The sequence below is a fragment of the Anas acuta genome, chromosome 3, assembly GCF_963932015.1.
Source record: "Anas acuta chromosome 3, bAnaAcu1.1, whole genome shotgun sequence".
Lineage (NCBI taxonomy): Eukaryota > Metazoa > Chordata > Aves > Anseriformes > Anatidae > Anas > Anas acuta.
The window spans coordinates 48,696,898-48,716,968 of record NC_088981.1 but is presented as its reverse complement, the minus strand read 5'-3'; the positions used below and the strand labels follow the sequence as shown (position 1 = coordinate 48,716,968).

The 20,071-nt window shown below is 43.1% G+C and overlaps 1 protein-coding gene across 2 annotated transcripts; it reads right to left on the bottom strand.

Moving 5' to 3' along the window:
- Positions 1-563: 563 nt before the first annotated feature.
- STX11 (syntaxin 11) lies at positions 564-13,581 on the bottom strand. Of its 2 annotated transcripts, none has more exons than XM_068676996.1 (3): positions 13,452-13,581; positions 4,997-5,176; positions 564-1,647 (listed from the first exon to the last, which is right to left on the bottom strand). In XM_068676996.1, exon 3 carries the CDS (start codon positions 1,640-1,642, stop codon positions 776-778), a length of 867 nt encoding a protein of 288 aa, XP_068533097.1. In that variant the 5' UTR covers positions 1,643-1,647; positions 4,997-5,176; positions 13,452-13,581; the 3' UTR covers positions 564-775. The 2 variants fall into 2 exon arrangements, with proteins under 2 accessions (XP_068533097.1, XP_068533098.1); XM_068676997.1 differs by lacking the exon at positions 13,452-13,581 and adding an exon at positions 13,151-13,211.
- Positions 13,582-20,071: the final 6,490 nt, after the last annotated feature.

The window sequence follows — 20,071 nt, the reverse complement described above, 5'->3', positions numbered from 1 at the left end:
ACTCAAAATGGACAAAAGCAATCACTTGCACACAAACTGAGCAAAATACATTCATTATGTTTTAAGGTGCAGCCTTCTTCTGTTAAGTAACAGAGGAAAAACACAGAATGGGTTGGGTTGGGAGGGACCTTAAAGATCATCTAATTCCAAACCCCCTGCTGGGCAGGGACATCTCCCACTAGGCCAGGTTGCCCAAAGCCCCATCCAGCCTGGCCTTGAACATTTCCAGGGACAGAAATGAGTTTTGTGTCCTGCTCCTTCTAACAGGCTCAGTATTTTGTCACATGAGCAGAGCACAAATCTGTTCAAGTATTTGCATCAAGCAGGCTCCAAACTAGTTAAAATTCAAACCTCCTGATTCTGTGGTATATTCTGTCACCACAGGCATTAAGTATGCACTGCCTGAAGACCACTTTGAATAATAAGGTTGCTTCTTCAAATTTCTCATCTTCCCCAGGCTAAGTTATTAGCCCATCCTTCATTCCTCTTTCTTGCCTGAAACAAGTATCATTGCACTGAGATCTTCTAAATACTTGCACCTCTAGTTACAGCAAGAGAATGCATTTCAATTAAAATAATTAAAAATAGCTTTATCAATATTTCTAGTAGCCCATAAATAGAACTACCTTTAAGCACATTTAGGAATATATTACAAAACAAACAACTGCACAATAGCCCCCGTACTTCCACGGGTTGTCATTAAAGAAAAATCATTGGAAAGAATATCAGAATTTGAAGACATTCAGGTGGGTCCGTGGTAGCTTCAGTAGGATAGTCACCTTCGGCAACATGATATGCAGCAGCAGAGGATTGTTCGTAAAGGGTGTTTTCTTCTGTATTCTAAAGCTTTTTTCACTTGTTCTTTGGCGTCTCCTACGTAGTCCTCAACATTTTGCATATTTATCTCAATGACGTCAAAGGTGTCTGCCTGTTCTTCTACCAGCAGGGCCACCTGCAGAAAGAGCTCGTGAACCTCCTTGATGCGACTTTCTAACTTCACCAGCTCCTTATGACGTGTCTCTATCTCATTCAAGGCTGAGCGAGCCCCCTTAACATCAGACAAGAGGTTCTCAGAGAAGACATCCCACTTGCCTTGCTCAATCATCTCCTCAATCTGGTTGCCAGAAACATCCTTGCCCATGATCTCTAGCTGCCGCTGAATTCGTATCTTGCAGTTCTCCCGTTGGTTCATCTCTGTTGCGTTGTATTCAAACATAGCTTCCTGAAAGGCATGCATGAGGTCCACGTAGTGGTTCTTTGCTACCCTGGCAATGACAGACATAACCCCATATTTTGTTATCGCATCTTCACTGAAATCTCTCATTATTTGGAGTTTCCTGTGGATGCTTTCTCCACGGGCCTTGATGTCTCTGGCAATACCATTAGTATCTCGTTTGATGCTACTGAGACGGCGCATGGAAGTCAGGAAGCGGCTGTTTTGCTTTTTGAGACGCTTGACATCCTCTTTTAGGAGGTCATTTTCTGTCCGGATGGTCTGTATATCTTTATGAAGAGTTTCCAAGGCATAATCAGTCTCATAAAGGAGAATGTCACGGGGTGAATTTTCGTCATCCTCAGTATCAGAAAACTCAGGGTTGTGTAACCTGGCAAATTCACGCAGCTCGTTTAGCCGGTCTTTCATCCTTCCTGTAAAACAGGAAAAGTAGGAAAAAATTTTACAGTAAATAAAAATATTGGTTTGCAAATTCATAACTAATCATGCATTAAAGATAACCCAAAATATCAGATTTAAATTTGTTCACAGCATTTTAGAAATCAGTGGCTCTCATACCCAAAACTTTGGTGCTAGTGTACTCCACTTAGAAACTAAAAAAAGTGCAGATCTGAAGACAACAAATCCTGAAGACAAATCCAAAAGAATAGTCAGATAGCTCCTAGCCCCCCAAAGCAACACTCTTTCACTTGGAGAAAATAAAATAAATAAATAAAACACAACAACAAACCAACAACAAACTCAAGCAAATGATAGGAAAGCCTTCAGCTACCAGAAGGTGTAGAAACACCAACAACTGAATGCTTCCCCTATCCTTTACTCATTAGAGAAATCTCCTCTAGATCTTGACCCTTCATTGCATCAACTAGCCTGAATAATCACAGGTCCTCTATCATTCCAAGTTGGTCTTTCCTGGAAGGAGAGCAGAAGCCTCTCAGAAACAGAAACCGTTCATTTTTGTATGATGGAAACATCTTACAGAAAGAGCAAAGGAACACAGTTGTTACAAATCAGGATCTGTTTTCCATATTTGTCTCAGTCTTAACTGCAACTTTACTAAGACAACTACAGAATTAGTACTCTGTACAGACCAGGTGAGTAACAAGACAAATCTCCTTTACGTATGCTGTTTACTTGAAACTTTAGACCTAAAACCTTTGAAGAAAGCTTGAGCAAGAACCCTTTACTAAGCACTACAGCAAGCAGGAAGCTGAGAATTTCCCATCAGAAAAGCTGTACAACATATGACATCATTTAAATGAATAGGAAAGAGAACCAAATTAAGAAGCAACGCCAAGCATAACATTTCCAGATCTCTGTTATCTACAAGATTCTTTTTTTTTTTTTTCCCCCAAAGGAATTAAAGTGCCTTCACAAGCATGTTATTGGCTGTGAACACATCCCTTCATAGGATCAGTTATTCCCAGGTTAAGGAAAGTCCCATGTGAACATACTCAGGACAATATGCCTAAATCCAGTGTGAATTAAGACTGCAAATTTATAACCTATTTCATGGGATTATTAGATGTGTTAAAGATGTTGGGGAGGAGACAAAAGATTTCATCACAGACACTTCTTTGGTTCATGTAGTTCAGTGGGGGTATGTACTAGTCTTGAGAAGTGTCCTAATTAGGATGATATTTACACTGGTGCAAAGAAGGAGTTTCAACTTAAACCAATTCTTTTCCAAGCAATATAAACCAAGGAAATCCACCAATATCCTGAAACACAAGCTTTCATTCAGGAATCCACACATGTAAGAACTGTTTGAATTATTAACACCAGCGACAGGACCCGCGGGAGCGGAGTTAAGCTGAGGCAGGGGAAGTTTAGGCTGGACATCAGGAGGGGGTTCTTCACAGAGAGAGTGGTTGCACACTGGAACAGGCTCCCCAGGGAAGTGGTCACTGCACCGAGCCTGACTGAATTTAAGAAGAGATTGGACTGTGCACTTAGTCACATGGTCTGAACTTGGGTAGACCTGTGCGGTGTCAAGAGTTGGACTTGATGATCCTTAAGGGTCCCTTCCAACTCAGGATATTCTATGATTCTATGAAAACATAAACCACATAGATGCAACTCAATCATACACTGAAAGCTCAAGTAATGAAAGGTTTTCCACTTCCTCCCTTAGCAATAACAAAATCAAGAATTACACCTCATGCCACAACACCAAGGTGAAAAATCCCCACCTAAAATGAAAACCAAATTGCATGGGACAGTTTTAAAGTCCATTTTACTTGACTTTAAAACTGTATGGCCAAGTTTACCTACAGGCACTGCAACAAGAATATCTACCCTTTATGTTTGGAAATTTGTTAGTGGACCATATTCTAGACAGCATGGTGGAAAGGGAACAAACAAAGAAGCATCTCACAGCCTCTTCTAATCATTAACTGTTTCTGAGATGTTTTTCACCTGAAATGTAGACGTGGTTCTGAAAACCAGCCACATTGCTAGTCTGACTGCATTCCTGACTCTCACTGGCTTCCCTGGAGTTTATGATCCTCCCAGTTTTAGTCTGCTCCTTCAACATGTGTTGTGTTCAACAGTTTATTCTTTTATGTTTAGCATCTACATTTGGAAGCAGCAAACAATAGTTTTAACAATCAAACCTTAAAATGATGATCCACAGAAGCAAGATGCTATCCATGTAAAATAAATCATGTGTGTGCAGGCTTATGTTACCTCTGTGCTTACTATTCCTTGAGCTTGAGGAAAACTAAATTTCATCAAAGAAATTTGATGAAACTTACTTAACTCCACAGAGAGCAGTCTGACAACTGGTTCAACAATAATTACAATTTATTTTATGTGCTTAACAAAGCTGGTGCACTTCTCTGGAAAAATACCCTAAGAATGGTTAAATCCACAAGGTACTATATTGTATTCTTCCAGACTTCAGGCACCCAAAAGCTTCCAACAATTTTAATTCAGAGATGCACTCAAGTACGCATACACTTACATCAGGAATTCAGTACAATAACCATTTTTTCTACTCAAAACTGAAGCAAGAGTTCTAGGCCAAGACTGGGGAAAGTTTACATTTAAACACAAAACCACACTGAGTAGGAACTCTTGCATAAGAAGCTCATAACTTTATAGGAAAAGGTCTACCCTTCCTTCCCCTACCCTCAAAAGGGCATCTTATAGTTTGCCTTTCTCACCCACAACTAATGTCAGGTGTTACATAAAATAATGTAGAAAGAAAGGGAGAAGCAGAAACAGAAATCTTCACACTGTATATTACTAATGTTGTAATAAGTTCATGTGTATACTAATTCTGCAGCATCTCTATAAAAAAAAAATTGCTTTTTAAAAAAAAATGGAAGAATAAAAAGTCAAACATTAAAATAAGAGTAAGGAGCTGTCAAATGTAGACTCAGATTGCACAGTAATGTCTCCTATGCACAGGATGATCATGCAATTAAACACTGTCCTGCATCCCATCACTTCCACCAAGTCTCTGCTTACAATCTGTATGTGCTGAAAAAAATAATGTTGTACAACATAAAATTTAATATCATTCAGTTCACGGTTAGATATCTCATTTACTGTGTTACTACTTTTCATTTCCTCAGTGTTTTCTCCTGTGATAATCCCTGGAATGCTCCATAAACTCCTCACAGTCCTCTGGGGAAGGCAGTCCTAACAGCCTAATCTGCAGACACAGATTTCAGCGCACAGTGATTAAGGACAACACTATCACACTTGATGAGTTACGATGCCAAATTAAGACACTTGAAACACAGTTCTCCGTACCTTGTAAATTCTGACTTCAGTCACTGCTGCGAGTCTCAGGCACTTCGCCAAGTGAGCTCCTGGTGTATCCAGCTGGACATCAGCAAATGAACGCATGGATCTAGGCCACTTGTGAGAAGTTCATCTCCAAAGATACATGCAGCACCACCCACGATCTCTGTGATCTGGTAGAATCCAATTCTAAATATAAACAGAGGGATCAAATTAAAGTTTCACAAACAATCTTTAGCCTGTGTTTTCCCAGTTTCTCAGTGCTTAGCTCTAAAAGCCTACATGATTTGAAACTACATACCAAAACATACATTAATGGTGGTCAATATTAGGATCCTTTAACTCTGCACTGAGAACCTGTACCAGTCAGGGCAATGACTCTACTCATAAAGTGATCACACTTCCGTCCTAACAAATGGATGCCCCCTCTTCAAGCCTCACGTCAGAGTTCTATATGCAGTCAGGGACTTTCTAATGTCTTCTTTCATTCTCCATGAGTCCTGTCCCTTTTTCTTTGTTTCTACAGTCCATCACCTAGCCTGTAGTCTTCACATTTTTAGGAACGTACGTCTTTTATCTACATGCAGTGCCTAGACAGATGGAGAGCAGGAAGAGAACTATATGCATTTTGGCACCACATTAGGCCACAAACTCCACAAATGCCCAATTACTCTCTAGGTTAGCATTTGCAATATTTGGCCAAAGAGATCTGTAAGAGTCAAGAAAATATTTAGGTTTCAGCCTTCTGACAACAGTAAACTCATGTGGGGCATTTGCAAACTGCTGTTTTGAGGGACTCACCATTTGGCAAAATTTTAGGAAACTTTCATAAGGAAAAGAGCCAGCTCAAATACAATGGCACCACGGAAGTTTTTCCCAATTTCAAATTCCCATTTCAAACAAAAGTGAAACATATCTTCCCAAGAGAGGCCAATAACTTCCTAACATTCATTTGATAGAGTCAGTGACAGAATTGATATGACATTGCTGAAACAAATGAACAGAAAACAATAGGAGAGCAGGGGGAACCAGCCATTTGAAAAACTGCAGCTTAACCCATCAGCATTTAGAGAAGTTGACCTCCTTTATCAGATGCTGCTGTTTCTCAGTAATGTTTAATTACATTTACTTACATGTTAATATCATTGTTGTAATTAAAACAGCCATATATTAATATATAGTTCAGTGCTATTTATTAGTGATAGGCTCAGCTATCTCGCCCTTAACACAGGACCCTATGCAGCAGGAGAAGCGGAGCCCCCTGACTAGAAAGCAGCTGTGCAACAGAGGGCCTTGGGTCCTGGTGGCCATCCAGTTGAACGTGAGTGAGTGATGCGCCCTTGTGGCAAAGGAGGCCAACAGCATGCTGGGCCGGAGTGGTAGAAGTGGTCAAGGGAAGCGATCCCCCCCATCTGACGCCTGTATCTGGAGTGCTGTGTCCATGCTGGGCCTCCCCAGCACAAGAGATTTGGGCGCAATGGAGTGAGTCCCAGGGAGGCTGCCAAGATGGTCAGAGGCACCATGTGAGGAGAGGCCAAGCGAGCTGGGACTGTTCAAGCCAGGTACCCACCAAGTACACTCAGCTGGGGATACGTTCAGTATTCTTATCTTCATGTTAGCATGCTGCTTCTTGGTATTAATCACCACTATGACTAGCTTCCCCATGAGGCATGAGAAAGATGCAAGCTATCCTGTTAAAGTCAGGACTTGAGGTTTCAGACAGAAAATCCACTCTGAAAGTCAAAAACTGCACAAAGCCCCATTCCACTAGCCCCAGGTACAGACAAAAAGGAGTCCTTAGCTACTGTAGCACAACATGCCTGACAAAACCAGCTATTTGCAGTAACAGAAGTTAGCTGTAAGAGCACGTTATGCATAGCACTATAAGCATGTATTTCCACCACTGCGTGAATGTTCTGCATCCTGTTATCTAAGTGGAAACAACTAAACAAAGAAAGTTATTTCTCTAAAAGCAAATGAGTCGCACACCTATATTTGTCTCAGCTTTAACATTTGTATATCTGCACCACTGAGTTTGCAGCTGAGTAGTGAAATAAACCAGCAGGTTCAGCCCAGCATCCATATTTGAATCACAAGCAGCTGGGAAGGAAGCCAATGTGGGTTTTTTCTTTCTACGGCATTCATAAAAGGCAGCTGCTTGTTAATAGCAGTTTGTAGGTCAACAAAAGTCTAGTCAGTAAGCTTTTCATCCTTGAGTAGGACCTTACAAGATGAAGGTTTTACTTCATCTGAAGTGGCCTTTTTGAGGAAGAACAGATACTTCAAAACAAGTCATTTAAAAACTACTTCTGTTTGCAGTTCTTCTCTCCCTTGGAAGGTAAAAGTCACCATGTGCTCCCCTATAAACCCACGTGGCTCACCTGGTGGTGTCCTGCCTCTGAATGACACAGGCTATTGCTTGCATGACACATGACAGACGTGACCCAAGAGACAAGTGGTGAACAATTTGGAAATAATCTGCTTCTAGGCAGAATTACTTCATAGCCAGCTGTGTATCAGCACATTCCAGTGACTTGCCGTACATACTGTTTGTGGACCATGCAGTATTGATGGAAATTGGTGGAGTCAAACATACTCAATTACAAGGCAAATAATAAACTGCTGCTACGCAGAAATCTGAGTCATTTATAGCAACAAGCGTTAAATGCAGATGAAGCTTTTCTCTTAAGAGCTGCAGTCTCAGATTTAATCATTTTCCAGTATCTTTCTCTTTTAGAGCAGATTCAATCTTTTTGCCTGGTATTTGTTTTCCTATAATAGATTAGAAGATATTAACTTGGAAAACAAACTATTATTTACAATAGGATTTCCTCTTTACCAAAGAGCTTCTAATTGACTCAGAGCAGAATGCTAATCATCCTTCCAGACCAAATTCCCCACCCCCTCAATCACCTCCATCACTGGTAAGAGAGCAGCCTAGAATTTGTCAAATCACTTCTATTCTTCTTGTTTCTCATTTATAAAAACTTGAGGGAACACAAAAAAAAAAATAATTGTAATATTGTGATTAGGACACTGTCCTCTGGATCTGTTTTATGACCACATCTGTATAGTCTGCTCTGACATTAATGACTACGATGGAGATCAGTATGTCAAAATCTTTTTGTAGCCTCACCAAAAGGAAGTTACCATTTTCTCTGGAGTTTTGTGTATTTTGCAATGTTTAAAAGCACACAAAATACATTCAGGATTGAAAATACATCAGTGAACACAGAACACCAGTTAGAAAGCTGAGATCCAGCAAGAAGTCACAACTGTATCCAAAGAACACTGGACACAATCACTTCATTACATAGTCAAAGTCTGTTTACAGCAGCATATCCCCTCACACTTTCAGTCACACTGTCAAGAAGTGTATGCAATTGCTGATGTCTCAGGGCAGTTTTTTTTCAAAAGCCCGCATGAAGCTTCAACTTCTCAGTTTGCACCAGAGCTAGTTATTTCTTACAAGCTGGTACCTTCCAAGAAACAGGCAGAGCTTCAGCTTCTGCAGACTGCAGTGTCTGAAGCTCCATGTCTCCCTTGTTTCCTTTCATACCATAAAGGCTAGTTAGAAAGGCTTTAGGGGAATAAAAAATTAGCATTCAAATAGTTTGTTGCCTCTAACTCAAAGTAATGAGGCAATAATAGCTTGACTGATAGCTTTAAAGGTTCTTTGACATACCCAGGTTTCTTCAACAGTATTCAGTCTCTTCAATGTAAACTCTCAATTTTTGCATCAGAGCATATCATAAATTCAAGAACCAAGCACGCATCCCATACTTCCCAGACATATTCAGCAATATTAACTATCTTGTTATTTTCCATAGACTGGTTATCAGGTTTTCCAGACACCAGCAGCAAAAGTAGGAGAAGCAGCTGGTATACATTAAATGCACACATAATATGGATATAATTTTTTCAGATATTTATGAAGAGACTGGCAAAAAAATAAGTTTTGCCTAGTTACTACACAGTTTACATGCTAAATAAATGTTATTCTTGCACTAGAGAGGATGGTCTGTTGTATACATGTCAGCTGCTACTATCTATTGGGCTGTCTACATTTTCACTGAGGAGCTGTGGATCACTGAGAAGTTTTCCACCCTGGACAGACATAAGATGGATTCTCTGTAGCTTCTCTGGACACGTTTCTGGAAAGTGCCACTACCGAGCAATTATAACTAGATTTATTTTTGTCTCTGCAGACCTTTACCAGGGCTGTAGACAAAAAAGTTTGTTCATCTTCACTACATGGCCCATTAAAAAATGGATAGTCTTCACATGTATCCATCTTGCTTCTACATACAAATGAAATAAGGATAGGGAATTCTAATGTGCACCCCAAATTTAGCCACTTCTGTTTCCTAAGGAAGCCAGAAACCACACAGTTAGCAACCTCAGATTTTAAAAAGCTGATAAATTGCTGGAAACTGGGAGTCCTGTGAGCTGACTCTGATGGACCTGAATGTGTCCAGCTTTCCGAAAATGGAGTGCCATTAAAAAGAGCAGATACACATCATGGGAATACATTTTAACACAGGAGGAGAGAAAAAACAAAAAACACACTACTACTCTCCTTCAAGTACTTCTCACACAGTGTATTGTAGGCTAACTACTTCAGCATGTCTTTTCCTCCCAAGACAGGCCAAGCTGAAGTCTTCAGTCAAAATGGACCTGGACAGAGATGGGGGAGCGTGAACTGTACCACCTCAGGCCTTGCAAATAGTAGCACAGAAACATGCCACCAACATAAGTAAATGAGCCAGGCAGCCATGTGTTTCTTGGCAATTACTGCAGCTCAGCACCAGGTGAGTCACTGCACGAGGAAACCAGGTGCGGTGCTGTCACAGCGGTGCCCCAAGTGGGCTGGGGCTCCGACAAGTCACCTCAGCTCTGACACAGGTTGCCTCAGCAGAATAGCCCAGGTAGTGACCACGGTTATGCAATGACTCCCTTGCTACTACCAAATGGCATTTAGAGGTGATTAAGGCATTATGCTGGCATCCGCGTAGATGCGTGAGGCTGCATGTGATCATCAGTCAGAGGCAAAATGTTCTACAGGCATTTTTAAATTAGCACTGCAACATTATTATTATTTTTGAATACGCATATATTTACCATTTACAGTACAGTGTTACAATCTGAGATCAAGTATTCTTCTCTAAAAAAAATCTCTTTACAGTTAAGCATAGGGTGCTTTATTGGTATTAGTTCACGTGGGCCTGTACACGAGGCTCAGTTCTGCATCCTACCACTAAATGTACCCAACCGTAACTGGAGCAAAAGAGGTTCAGTCCTGAAGTGTCCCTCACAGACACAGGTACACATGCACAGCCTCAGTCCCAGGACACACCAGGTGTTGGCAGGCATTACAGCAATTACTCCACACTCCGTAGCAGCCCATGGGTGTTCACAGGCCTGCTCAAAGTAGCAGTGCCACTGAGATGATATACAGGTGTAATTAGCCATGCACTGCCAGCGGTTCTTGGGTGACCGGTCCCTGACTGGGCATACCCAAAGCTCAAGCAGGCTTTATTCTTGTTTTCAAAAACAAGTGGTTTGTCACTAACACAGATATGGCACAAATGAAAGATAGAGCAGAAAAAGTGGAAGTAGTCTGTACTTTCTTGGCTTTTGTCAAGATGTCCAGAACTATCTTACACCACATCAGTTAGACTTGCTTCTCTGTTGGGTTAACTGGCTTAGCAGCTAGAGCGAGAGCACATGATAAGCCTTACAAAGTCAAGAAACGTGACACCACCACCCCCTCCACGATAAACTGCAGAAATATGGTCTGGAGGAGAAGCATCAAACACTGCGTGTGGTAGGCAAGATGAGATAGCAAGCCGCTTGACACAATCAGCAAAAGCTATCAAAACAAATGAAGAAGCTGAATTGTGCTGCTGGCTCCACATGAAGCCCCCCTGTGCCATGGGGGAGGTCCCACAGAGGGCAGGAGCAGCACGGCCGCCCCTCAGCAATGCTCCTGCTGGCCAGGGACAGCTCATATAGGGGAACATGTCCTGGGGGGCAGCCCCAGGTGCACACATCACCAGAAGTGGCTCCTCCACAAAACCATGTAGCAACAATGATCCAGCATTTGGTGCCGAGTTGGGTTTATTGGATTAAATTGACGTTGCCTCAGTAATTTCTGCACCGTGTTCTGTCATTCCCGCACTACATGGATGACTGAGGAGTCAAAGAAATTGATGGGCCAGATAGAAGATAACAGAGGGTGTATCTGAACATCTGGACAAGCACCTCCATGTTTGATACAGCATGTATCTTCTGTCATAACTGGTTTTGAATATGCCAACGCTATGATGGCTTTCTGTCAGACTAGCAGGTTATCCATATTCTGAATTAGCAGTGTGGATAATGGAACTCAAACATGAGCCTTTATAGCCTCCAGATGACACTGAACCAAGGCCAGGCATGGATGGGGCTTTGAGCAACCTGATCTAGTGGGTTGCATCCCTGCCCATGGCAGGGGGTGGAACTGGGTGGTCCTCAGGGTCCCTTCCAGCCCAACCAATCTGTCATTCTGTGAGCTGGGAGAGGGTGGAAGCAAGTGTTGAGTGATGAAGGGAAGGAGAAATAGCTGGGATTTAAGATCATCATGGCAAGTAAGAGAAGCACTACCAAAACTAAAAGGAAATTCAAGGTGTAGCACATTTAGAAGTAATCATTTACACTGATACAAAGTAGGGAATACTTATGCTGGTAGCAGGAAAGAATCAGTAGCGTTATAGCAGACTGCAAGCTAAAAAGTAAGTTCACAATATAATGTCTCTGTAAAAAATAAAATAAAATAAAATATGTCACTTATGTGAGAGATGGCATGGGAAGCCCTCGTTTAACCCTGCTCAGCATAAGTAAGGCCTCAGTTGGAATACCACATGCAGCACTCGTTTACCAGACTAGAAAAACTACAGAATACAGGATAGTGTCTCCAAGAGGTTTAGAAAGTTCAGCTCCAGAGGAAGAGAAGGATGTAAGCTTGTTCCTTGCAGAAGACAAGGGAGAGAGACTCTACACTCTAATGTATAAATGGAGTTTATGAAAAGAAATCACTATTTGTGTTTCCAATATCAACAAAAGTCATCCATTTGATTCACACAAGTTTTACATAAAACTAGCTAAGACTGCCTGAAAATTGGATCAGTTCTTTACAGGAACGCCATGGAGCCCACTTCCTCAGAGGACACCAACCGGCTACAGAAACCTTTTGCAGGTCTGGCTCAGATGCACTGCTCCAGTACCCCAGAATGGATTAGGTCACATCTTATAATCGCTCCATGGCCCTACATTTCCACAATCTGTCCAGCTCCCTCTCACTCCCAGTCCTGCTGTGTGCCTGTGCCAAGGAACAGTCCTGGCAAAACCTTTCTCCCAGTGGATCTCTCCTCTCTCCATTATTGCAACAAGCATTTCTCCTTTTGGAGCAGGTCACGGTAAGTGTTAAATTAGCATGGCTTTTTTCCTTACGGAAGGCTCTCTCCCACTTTTCTCTCCAAAAACAGCGTGCATAACGCAACGCAGGCGACACGAGCCAAACCCCATGCCACCCGAAATCAAGACCGCAATACAGTACGCAGTGGGACTCCACAGCGCCTTGGTTATCTGCAGTGCCCAGATCACATTATCCCCATCTTTATGTGCCAAGAGATTTTCTGTATCATGCTTATTTTCTCGATAAGGATCTCTTACGACAACAGAGGTTAGCTCGTAGTTTTAGCCCCAGCCAAAACACCAGGCACGTTTGTCATATGACTTAGCCTGCAATTTCAGTTTCAGAGCAGTGGTCATACAGCACCGTCAGCGAGGTGAGAAAAAAGTCTTCAGAAGTGTTGGGCATCAGAAGCATGTTTTCGTACAGAAGAGCTTTACCCCATTTGTCTGCTTAGCCTGGTAGACCTTTTGTCTCTTCTTTTGCCTAGAGAAGAGTTACGGTCGTCTCGCAGTCCCACCACTTCCACATGAAACTACTTAAATAGCAAGTAATACTTCCAACAGGAAAACAACACCCTTCAAATTCTCCTCGTAGAGACCCATATATTTCCATTTTCATCCCTGACAGCTTAGAAGATGACGGCTCCAAAAATACCCCCTCCAGAACAGGAACCAGAAATGCCCGTGTCAGTTTCAGACCAGCATTACCCTGCTAGTCATTTCCTCTGCTGGCACCACACAGCTACCTCAGCTGTACCCTCCTGGGCAGGCGAGGAAATGGGTGCTAATTAACAGGCAGCAATCAAGGCACGCTAACTGCAGCACCTGCTCGCCAATCCTTTAGCCCTTCACCCCTCTGTGGGGCACCCCAGCTCCCCAAAACCATCCAGAGCACAGCCCCAGACCTTGCCATGCCCTATGCCCGGGGTCCTGCTTCCCCCCCGCTGGAAGGCAGCGAGAAGGAGCAAGGCTCAAGCCTGCCCTCGCCCTCCCGCCCCCCGGCACTCACCGCCCGCCTCGCTCCCCGCGCTGCCGGTGCCGTCGGAGCGGCCGCGCCGTCGAGCCCAGCGCTAGTCCCGGCGGGGAGCCACGCCCCCGCGGCTCGCCTCGCCCTCCCATTGGCTGCCTGAGGGGGGCGATTTGCATAGCCCCGCCCCTCCCTGCCGTCGGGGGGCGGCTGGACGGGCGGTGCCCCCTTCCTCCGCCTCCTCCTCCTCCTCCTCCTCCTCCTTCACCTCCTCCTGCTCCTCGGCCCCACGCCGGCCCCTCGGGGCGGCGCTGGGCTCGCAGCACTTGCTGAGGCGGGGGAAAGCCCGCCCCGTCGGTGCTGGGAAGTGTGGGTGGGCTGAGGTTGCCCTTTCCCTGCAGCCCGCCCCGCGGACGCCGCCTGCCCTTTCCTGCCCGACGGGGCGCCCAGGTCCCTTTTTGACCCATTTTTGGGGCTGTGAGTTGGTCTCTGATGGCTTCGGCCATTCCTGAAAGCACACAGCAGAAACAAACAAGAAATACCCTTTGTCATCCTTCTAATTAAAGCAAACAAACAAAAAAAATCCTCTAGCGACACAATTACCCAAACACGCTAATAACAGAACAATAAGCTACACAGTTCGTTATGAGAGTAGTTCACATCTTGCTGCGACCTGAGTCTGAAGTTCGTGTTTTGGAAATACATCTGAAAGACCCATTTATTTCTGTGTGTTTTGTTTTTTCAACCTTTCACCACAAAACTTGGAGAAATTTATAAGTGGAAATTTTAAAACAGGTGTTACTTTTTTGTTGCCGCCCAGCGTAAGATACCAAAAGGCTAAAGGAGCATCATGTCTCAAAGACTTGGCAGAGAAAGGGTATTACCATGCTAACAAGATGACATAAGGTTGGAAAAAGGGATCCTGTGGAGGTGACATAGCACTTTTTAGGACCTCCTTCCTTATTTTGTATAACCCTAGGACATCGTGGTGCCAGTGGTTCTGGCAGCAGAAGGAGAAGAGGCATTACAAACCCATGCCTATGCCCATCTAAAGAAGGTCAGGGGACACAGGCTGGGAGTAATTAGCACAGGAAGCAAGAACTGGAGGTGGGGACCAGCAGTAATTACTATACTAGCAAGAGCTGGAAACTAACACAAATAGTGAAACTCAGAGGGGCCATGTGAGCACCCACCACCATTGCAGACACATCCAGAACCAGACCAGAGATGTTGCTGGAGCCCAGGCTGGTGATCTGGACCTTCCCTCTGCTCTTCTTTGTCTTACTCTCTCTCTGCCTTCATCCGACGTTACAAGCCATTCAACCCTCTGTAACAAAGTTCAGCTGGTTCCTGTTATAAACAACAACGTTTGATAGGTTTCTGCCAGAATAGCTTCTGCCATCAATAAAACTTTAAAATCAGCCATTTGGTGTTATGTCACCTTTAGCCCAAGAGTACTTCGAACATCACTGCCTCCAGGTGGGTTGTCCAGGATGGCCTTCTCTGGGTTCCACACCCAGTAGTAACTGGAAGAGCATCCAGAGCAATCCCCAGTTAAAGTAAGGCTTCAAAGCCTCTCTTACGCTGCATCAGGACAGTCCTGGGCATGCCAAGGGAAAGTTCAGTCATAACACAGCCTGTTGCAAGGATGTACAAAATTTCTTCACTCCTTATTCTCCATGCTGCTGTTATTTCAGGAAAAACAAAACAAAACAAAACAAAAATCCTTTCAGCACTTTAGTAGGTAAACACTTGAGGTTTTATGGTTAACAGAATCTTTGCTGGGATTTTTCTCTTAGGCCTTGATCCTGGAGCTGCCTGGTGGGTCCCACCATCCCTCTGAAGCTAAAGCTGTTTTTTTGTCTTCTATTCCCAGCTGCTGCTTTGAGGGATCAGCTGCAGCCTTCCAGCTGTGTAGGCCGGGAGCCTCCTCTTTGCCGCTGGACTGCAGAAGCAGATGGGACTTTTAACGTTGTGGAGCTGAAAATAAAGCTGCCTGTCCCTGTAACTGCATGGGTGATCAAGGATATAGTCTGCTTTGCATGTTGCACAGCAGCCATGACAAATCAGGCTGCTGGTATTCCAGCAAAAGCAAAGGGGTCAGTGCAGTGACTGATAGGCCTCCAATCCGATCAGGAACAAACTGCTCATACAGACACATCTGGTATCTTCTGTACCATTTGTGAGGAGGGTACAGAAGACCAAACAGATGGGCGGCAAGTCTCCTCTGCTTTGGGATAGGCTTCAGTTACGTTTTCAGCAGCTGAGTAGTGGCAAGGTAGCATTATGTTAAATTACTAGCTGTCTAAGGAGGGAAATGGAGAGTGAGAGGATTTTATTGCTTCTGTGAATTCTGTCACTTTGCTTAGTCTAGGTTAAGGAAGGTTGGGAAACTTCAGAGATAGATAGCTAATTAAGCTATGTGGATAAGTAGCTAAGAAATCGCCATTGACAAACATACAAACCTACAGAGGTAACAAAGTAATTTTTTTTCCACTTCTTATTGTCTTTCATTATATAAGAGGCTGTTCATGAAAAATTGTCACTTAGCAGTGAAAGGAAATGCCTTGTTTACATAGATAATAGCAGAATTAATAAATACAGGGATCACTGGTACCCATTAGTTCTTAAATAGGGAGGTTGGGCAACATGATAGACAATGTATCTGGAGACAAGAAGCCTCCCTTTTAATGCTTTTTTTTTTTTTTTTCCTCTGAAGAGCTTTTTTTCTTTAAAGACTTCTAATACTAGCCTAGTTATTGAGTGATGGCCTCCAGAGAGCCACATTTCCAGTTTGCTCATCTCTAGAAAAAGGAGAGGCATAATTGCCTTCAGTTCTTATTCTGAAAAGTAATATGTGAACAGTTTGGAGCTGTGTGTATATTAAAATTCCTTGAGGATGTGCAGCAGCTCAGGGTGCATGCACAGAACAGAGGGACAGCTGTGCTGGGGAGACCCCTCATCTCTGTTCCAGTGCCTGCTGCTTCCAGCTGGGTTGCCTGTCAGGATGATTGCAGAACATCCTGATTGAGTTTCTTCCAAAACCCAAGACAGTAGGAGTTAGTTTAAGTAGATGCAGGTTGCTCACTGTTACCACTTCCCACCATCTCAGGGCATCTGGGAGTTCAAGGCATCTCAGTTTTGAGGGAGAGCAGTTTTGCCAGGCAAGTTATATTTACACATCCAATTCCACCTACTAATCTGCTATATAGACATACACATATGTTTGTCTTGAGTTTACCCAGGCATACAGTTTCCACCCATAACACCTGTTCTCATTTTCTACAGTGTTGTCGATTAATAAAGGATACTTGTGAAACTCTTTTAGCAGAAAATAGAGCAAGTTGATGCCAGTCCAGTTCTGTAACACAGAGCCAGGTCTCAGATACCTAAAATTTATGTATGCTTCCCTGGATGAGCCAAATAAGCCTCTTTTAAGCTAGAATGCAGTCTCATGTAATCTAGCACACATTGAATTAATTCAGTTACTCTTTCATGGTTCCTGGACAAATAGCTTGATAATAATATCAACCTTTTTTTTTCTTTTTTCTTTTTTCTTTTTTCTTTTTTCTTTTTTCTTTTTTCTTTTTTCTTTTTTCTTTTTTCTTTTTAACCTCATGGATCAGTAAGCAGCCCTGAGATTAAATGAGTTATCAGTTTCCAGGATGAGTGGAGGAAGACAGAGAATGATGCAGGGAAATCCTTTCATTGTATTCATTTACCACAAGAGTCTTCAGCTGCAGGCACCTCTACTTTGTGTAAGGCCCCTCAAGGTGTCCTCCATGGAGTCTTTCACATTTCCTCATAGCCTCTGGCAAAAGCTAATGACATTACAGTTACAGCTTCTTCACTTAGTGTCAATAATGTAAAGAGATCCTGCTTGCTTGCATGAGGAATAGGCAGCTGACAAGAATTCAGAAGCTCAGGGCTTCCACAGCTAGCTAAATCCAGCTTAATTCTTTGCTGAAGCCCATGGAGTTATTTGGATTTGCAAGGGATAACACAGATTGGTATTGAGCCCTGTAGCTGTTTTGCTTTTTTGCTTTCCTTTTTTCTCCTTCACTGGGAATGAAGAAGAGTGCTGGAAAAGGAGGGACTGCTGAAAGCTGTGCAGACAGAAGTGCTGCAGAGTCAGAGGATGCCCCATGACAGGGCTGTCTCTCTGGGTTATTTAGGAAAGGATTTAACATTCTTCTCCAATTATGCCTGAGAGGCATGTGGAGCCAGCCCTGGGCTTAATGCCCCTGAATTCCTTGTGAACCACAGCTTGGCACTCATGCATGGCTTTGAAGGTTCATTACACATACATGAGTACTTAAAGAGCTGCAAATCTAGTTAAGATTGTATTAAATGCCAAATTGGATGGAAAGGAAATAGCCTTGGGTCTTCTGTTGACTCAGGAGGTGACGGCAGGTGCCAGCATGTTTTACCGAGGTAGTAATTGATAAATGAGTAGATTTGAAATATTTTCACATGATGGACTTAAACAAGAATAGTTAAGTGAAGCCAATGGAACAATGATGATTTCCATAAGCTGAAGGCTTGGTTTGTTATCAAGTAAACCACAGGATTTCTATGCTGCTGTCACAGCTTTTGAATGAAAGAGTATGGTCTGTATGTACTCAGCTTGGCAAGGATACTCTCAGATCCATTGGCCTAATGAGAAGTATTTCCTAACCCTATTTCTGTGCTTCAGTAAAGACGTGTTCTGACACCTGTTATCAGACAGGAGTGTATGCATGTTTACGTGTTTACGTGCCCTTAGATTAACAGCAGCTGGCTTCAGCAGCACAGGGAGAGCTTGGTAACTTGGTAGAACAGAGAGAAGGAAATATTTATGACAGACATGATGGTTCGAAAAGCCTGGGCAGGAAGACAGATAAGGTAGCAGGAGCTCAGATTTGGGTATAGTCCTGGTAACTGCAGGTTCTAGGACAAGTTCATATCGGCAAAATGTACATGCCCCGTTTTCTCCTCATCAGTACTCTGAGCAGAAAATGGGCAGGCTGCCTATCAGGTGTGGAGAGAGAATTATTTGGGGCTTAAAGACCTCCAGGGGTGAAGAGCCTTGTAGGGGCATGGTAGAGAATAAACAGACATTCACAGAGACAGCCAGCAGAAAATGAGCACATTTCCACAGTTTGTAGCAGCATTCTTTTCTAATAGTTGAGTAACTATAACTAATCAAATGGAGAAAAGATGTTGTTTTTTAATGACCAACAAGTTTCACTGAAATAGAACAACTCTGCACTAGAACCTTGTGAGGTTGGAAAAGACCCCCAAGATCATCTGGTCCAACCATCCCCCTACCACCAATGTCACCCACTAAACCATGTCCCCAAGCACCACGTCTAACCTCTCCTTGAACACCCCCAGGGATGGTGATGCCACCACCTCCCTGGGCAACCCATCCCAGTGCCTGGCTATTCATGGCTAGGTCTAAATGTTTTGCAGTAGACCTACCCAAGGGTAGCATGGTAGCGATGTGTTACAGATTTAAGATGAAAAGATGCTTTTTTGTTAGCTGAAGGTGAAGGAAGAGTCATTTGGGGCCCTTTGAGTGGGAATACACAGCCCGAGATCAATACATTTCACAGCCCATTTGAGACCAGCTGCTGCCTAGAGGTCTCACCCAGTGAAGAGGCAGGCAGTCTAAAGGCAAGTTATATGTGACACAGCAACAGCATGACAGATTTCCATAGAATTAAACAGTTGTTTTTAAGGTTTTATTTTACAGGGCTAGAAAAAGCCAAAAATTAATGGTACATGTCAAGGTAGAGGGGTATTTGTCAAAGAACCTGCAAAACTTATCTGAGAAAAGTGAAGGCTTATATTTTATCTTTCAAACCTGTCTGTAGACTGCTGGATGTATTTCAGGATTCCGGGAGGCACTTGTTATCTGCCACACTTCAAGTCTTAGTGTTAAGAAATTAAGAAAAGGTAGAAAGTACTGCGGGCACTGAATAGCTATAAATACCTAAGGCCACTGGAGCCCATGGATCTAGTCTTGTTTACCCCAGTCAGACAGTATCTATCTATACATGAATGTGGGAAAGGCAAAAGGGCAACTTAATTGCTCTTTTTTTTAATTATTATTATTTTTATTATTTTTTAACTACTGCTTTTTGATGGATGTGTCTGCCTTGGTGGCAGCTTACAGAAAGATGAAAGCTGACCAAATCTACCGGAGTCTGGGGTGGCTGCCAGCTCCTGCCAGCCCTCCTGCCTGGCTCTGTGCTCAGAGGGAGTTGCGGGTAGAGTTTCTACAGCAGCCAAAGTGTTCAGTCATATTTTCATAAGAAGCAACCATTAACTTCTATTACTTGTCTCTGTAAATCAGCATCAAGATAGACCTGGACATTGGCACTGTTACACACATCCTTGAACTTCCAGATCCTCTAATGCATCAGATGCTGGCCTTTTCATTTGCTCAGTTTATAGCCAAGTGAGCAAATGTATCGGGAAGTCCCAACAGGTGAACCAAAACCAGAACACAGAGCCTCTAGTCCCATGTGTCAGTCTAGAGAATTATCTGGTCTAGAAAGCATGTAATACACTTCATATATTTATGCCTTACAAGTAGCATCTCTGTGTAGGTTGTGTGTTACTACAGCAGATAAGGAGGACAGCGCTGTGCATATATATTCTGTTCTTATTCCTTC

What these genes read in the sequence shown, in the direction of transcription:
- STX11 (XM_068676996.1), bottom strand. Translation starts at nt 1,642, where the DNA reads ATGAAAGACCGGCTAAACGAGCTGCGTGAATTTGCCAGGTTACACAAC.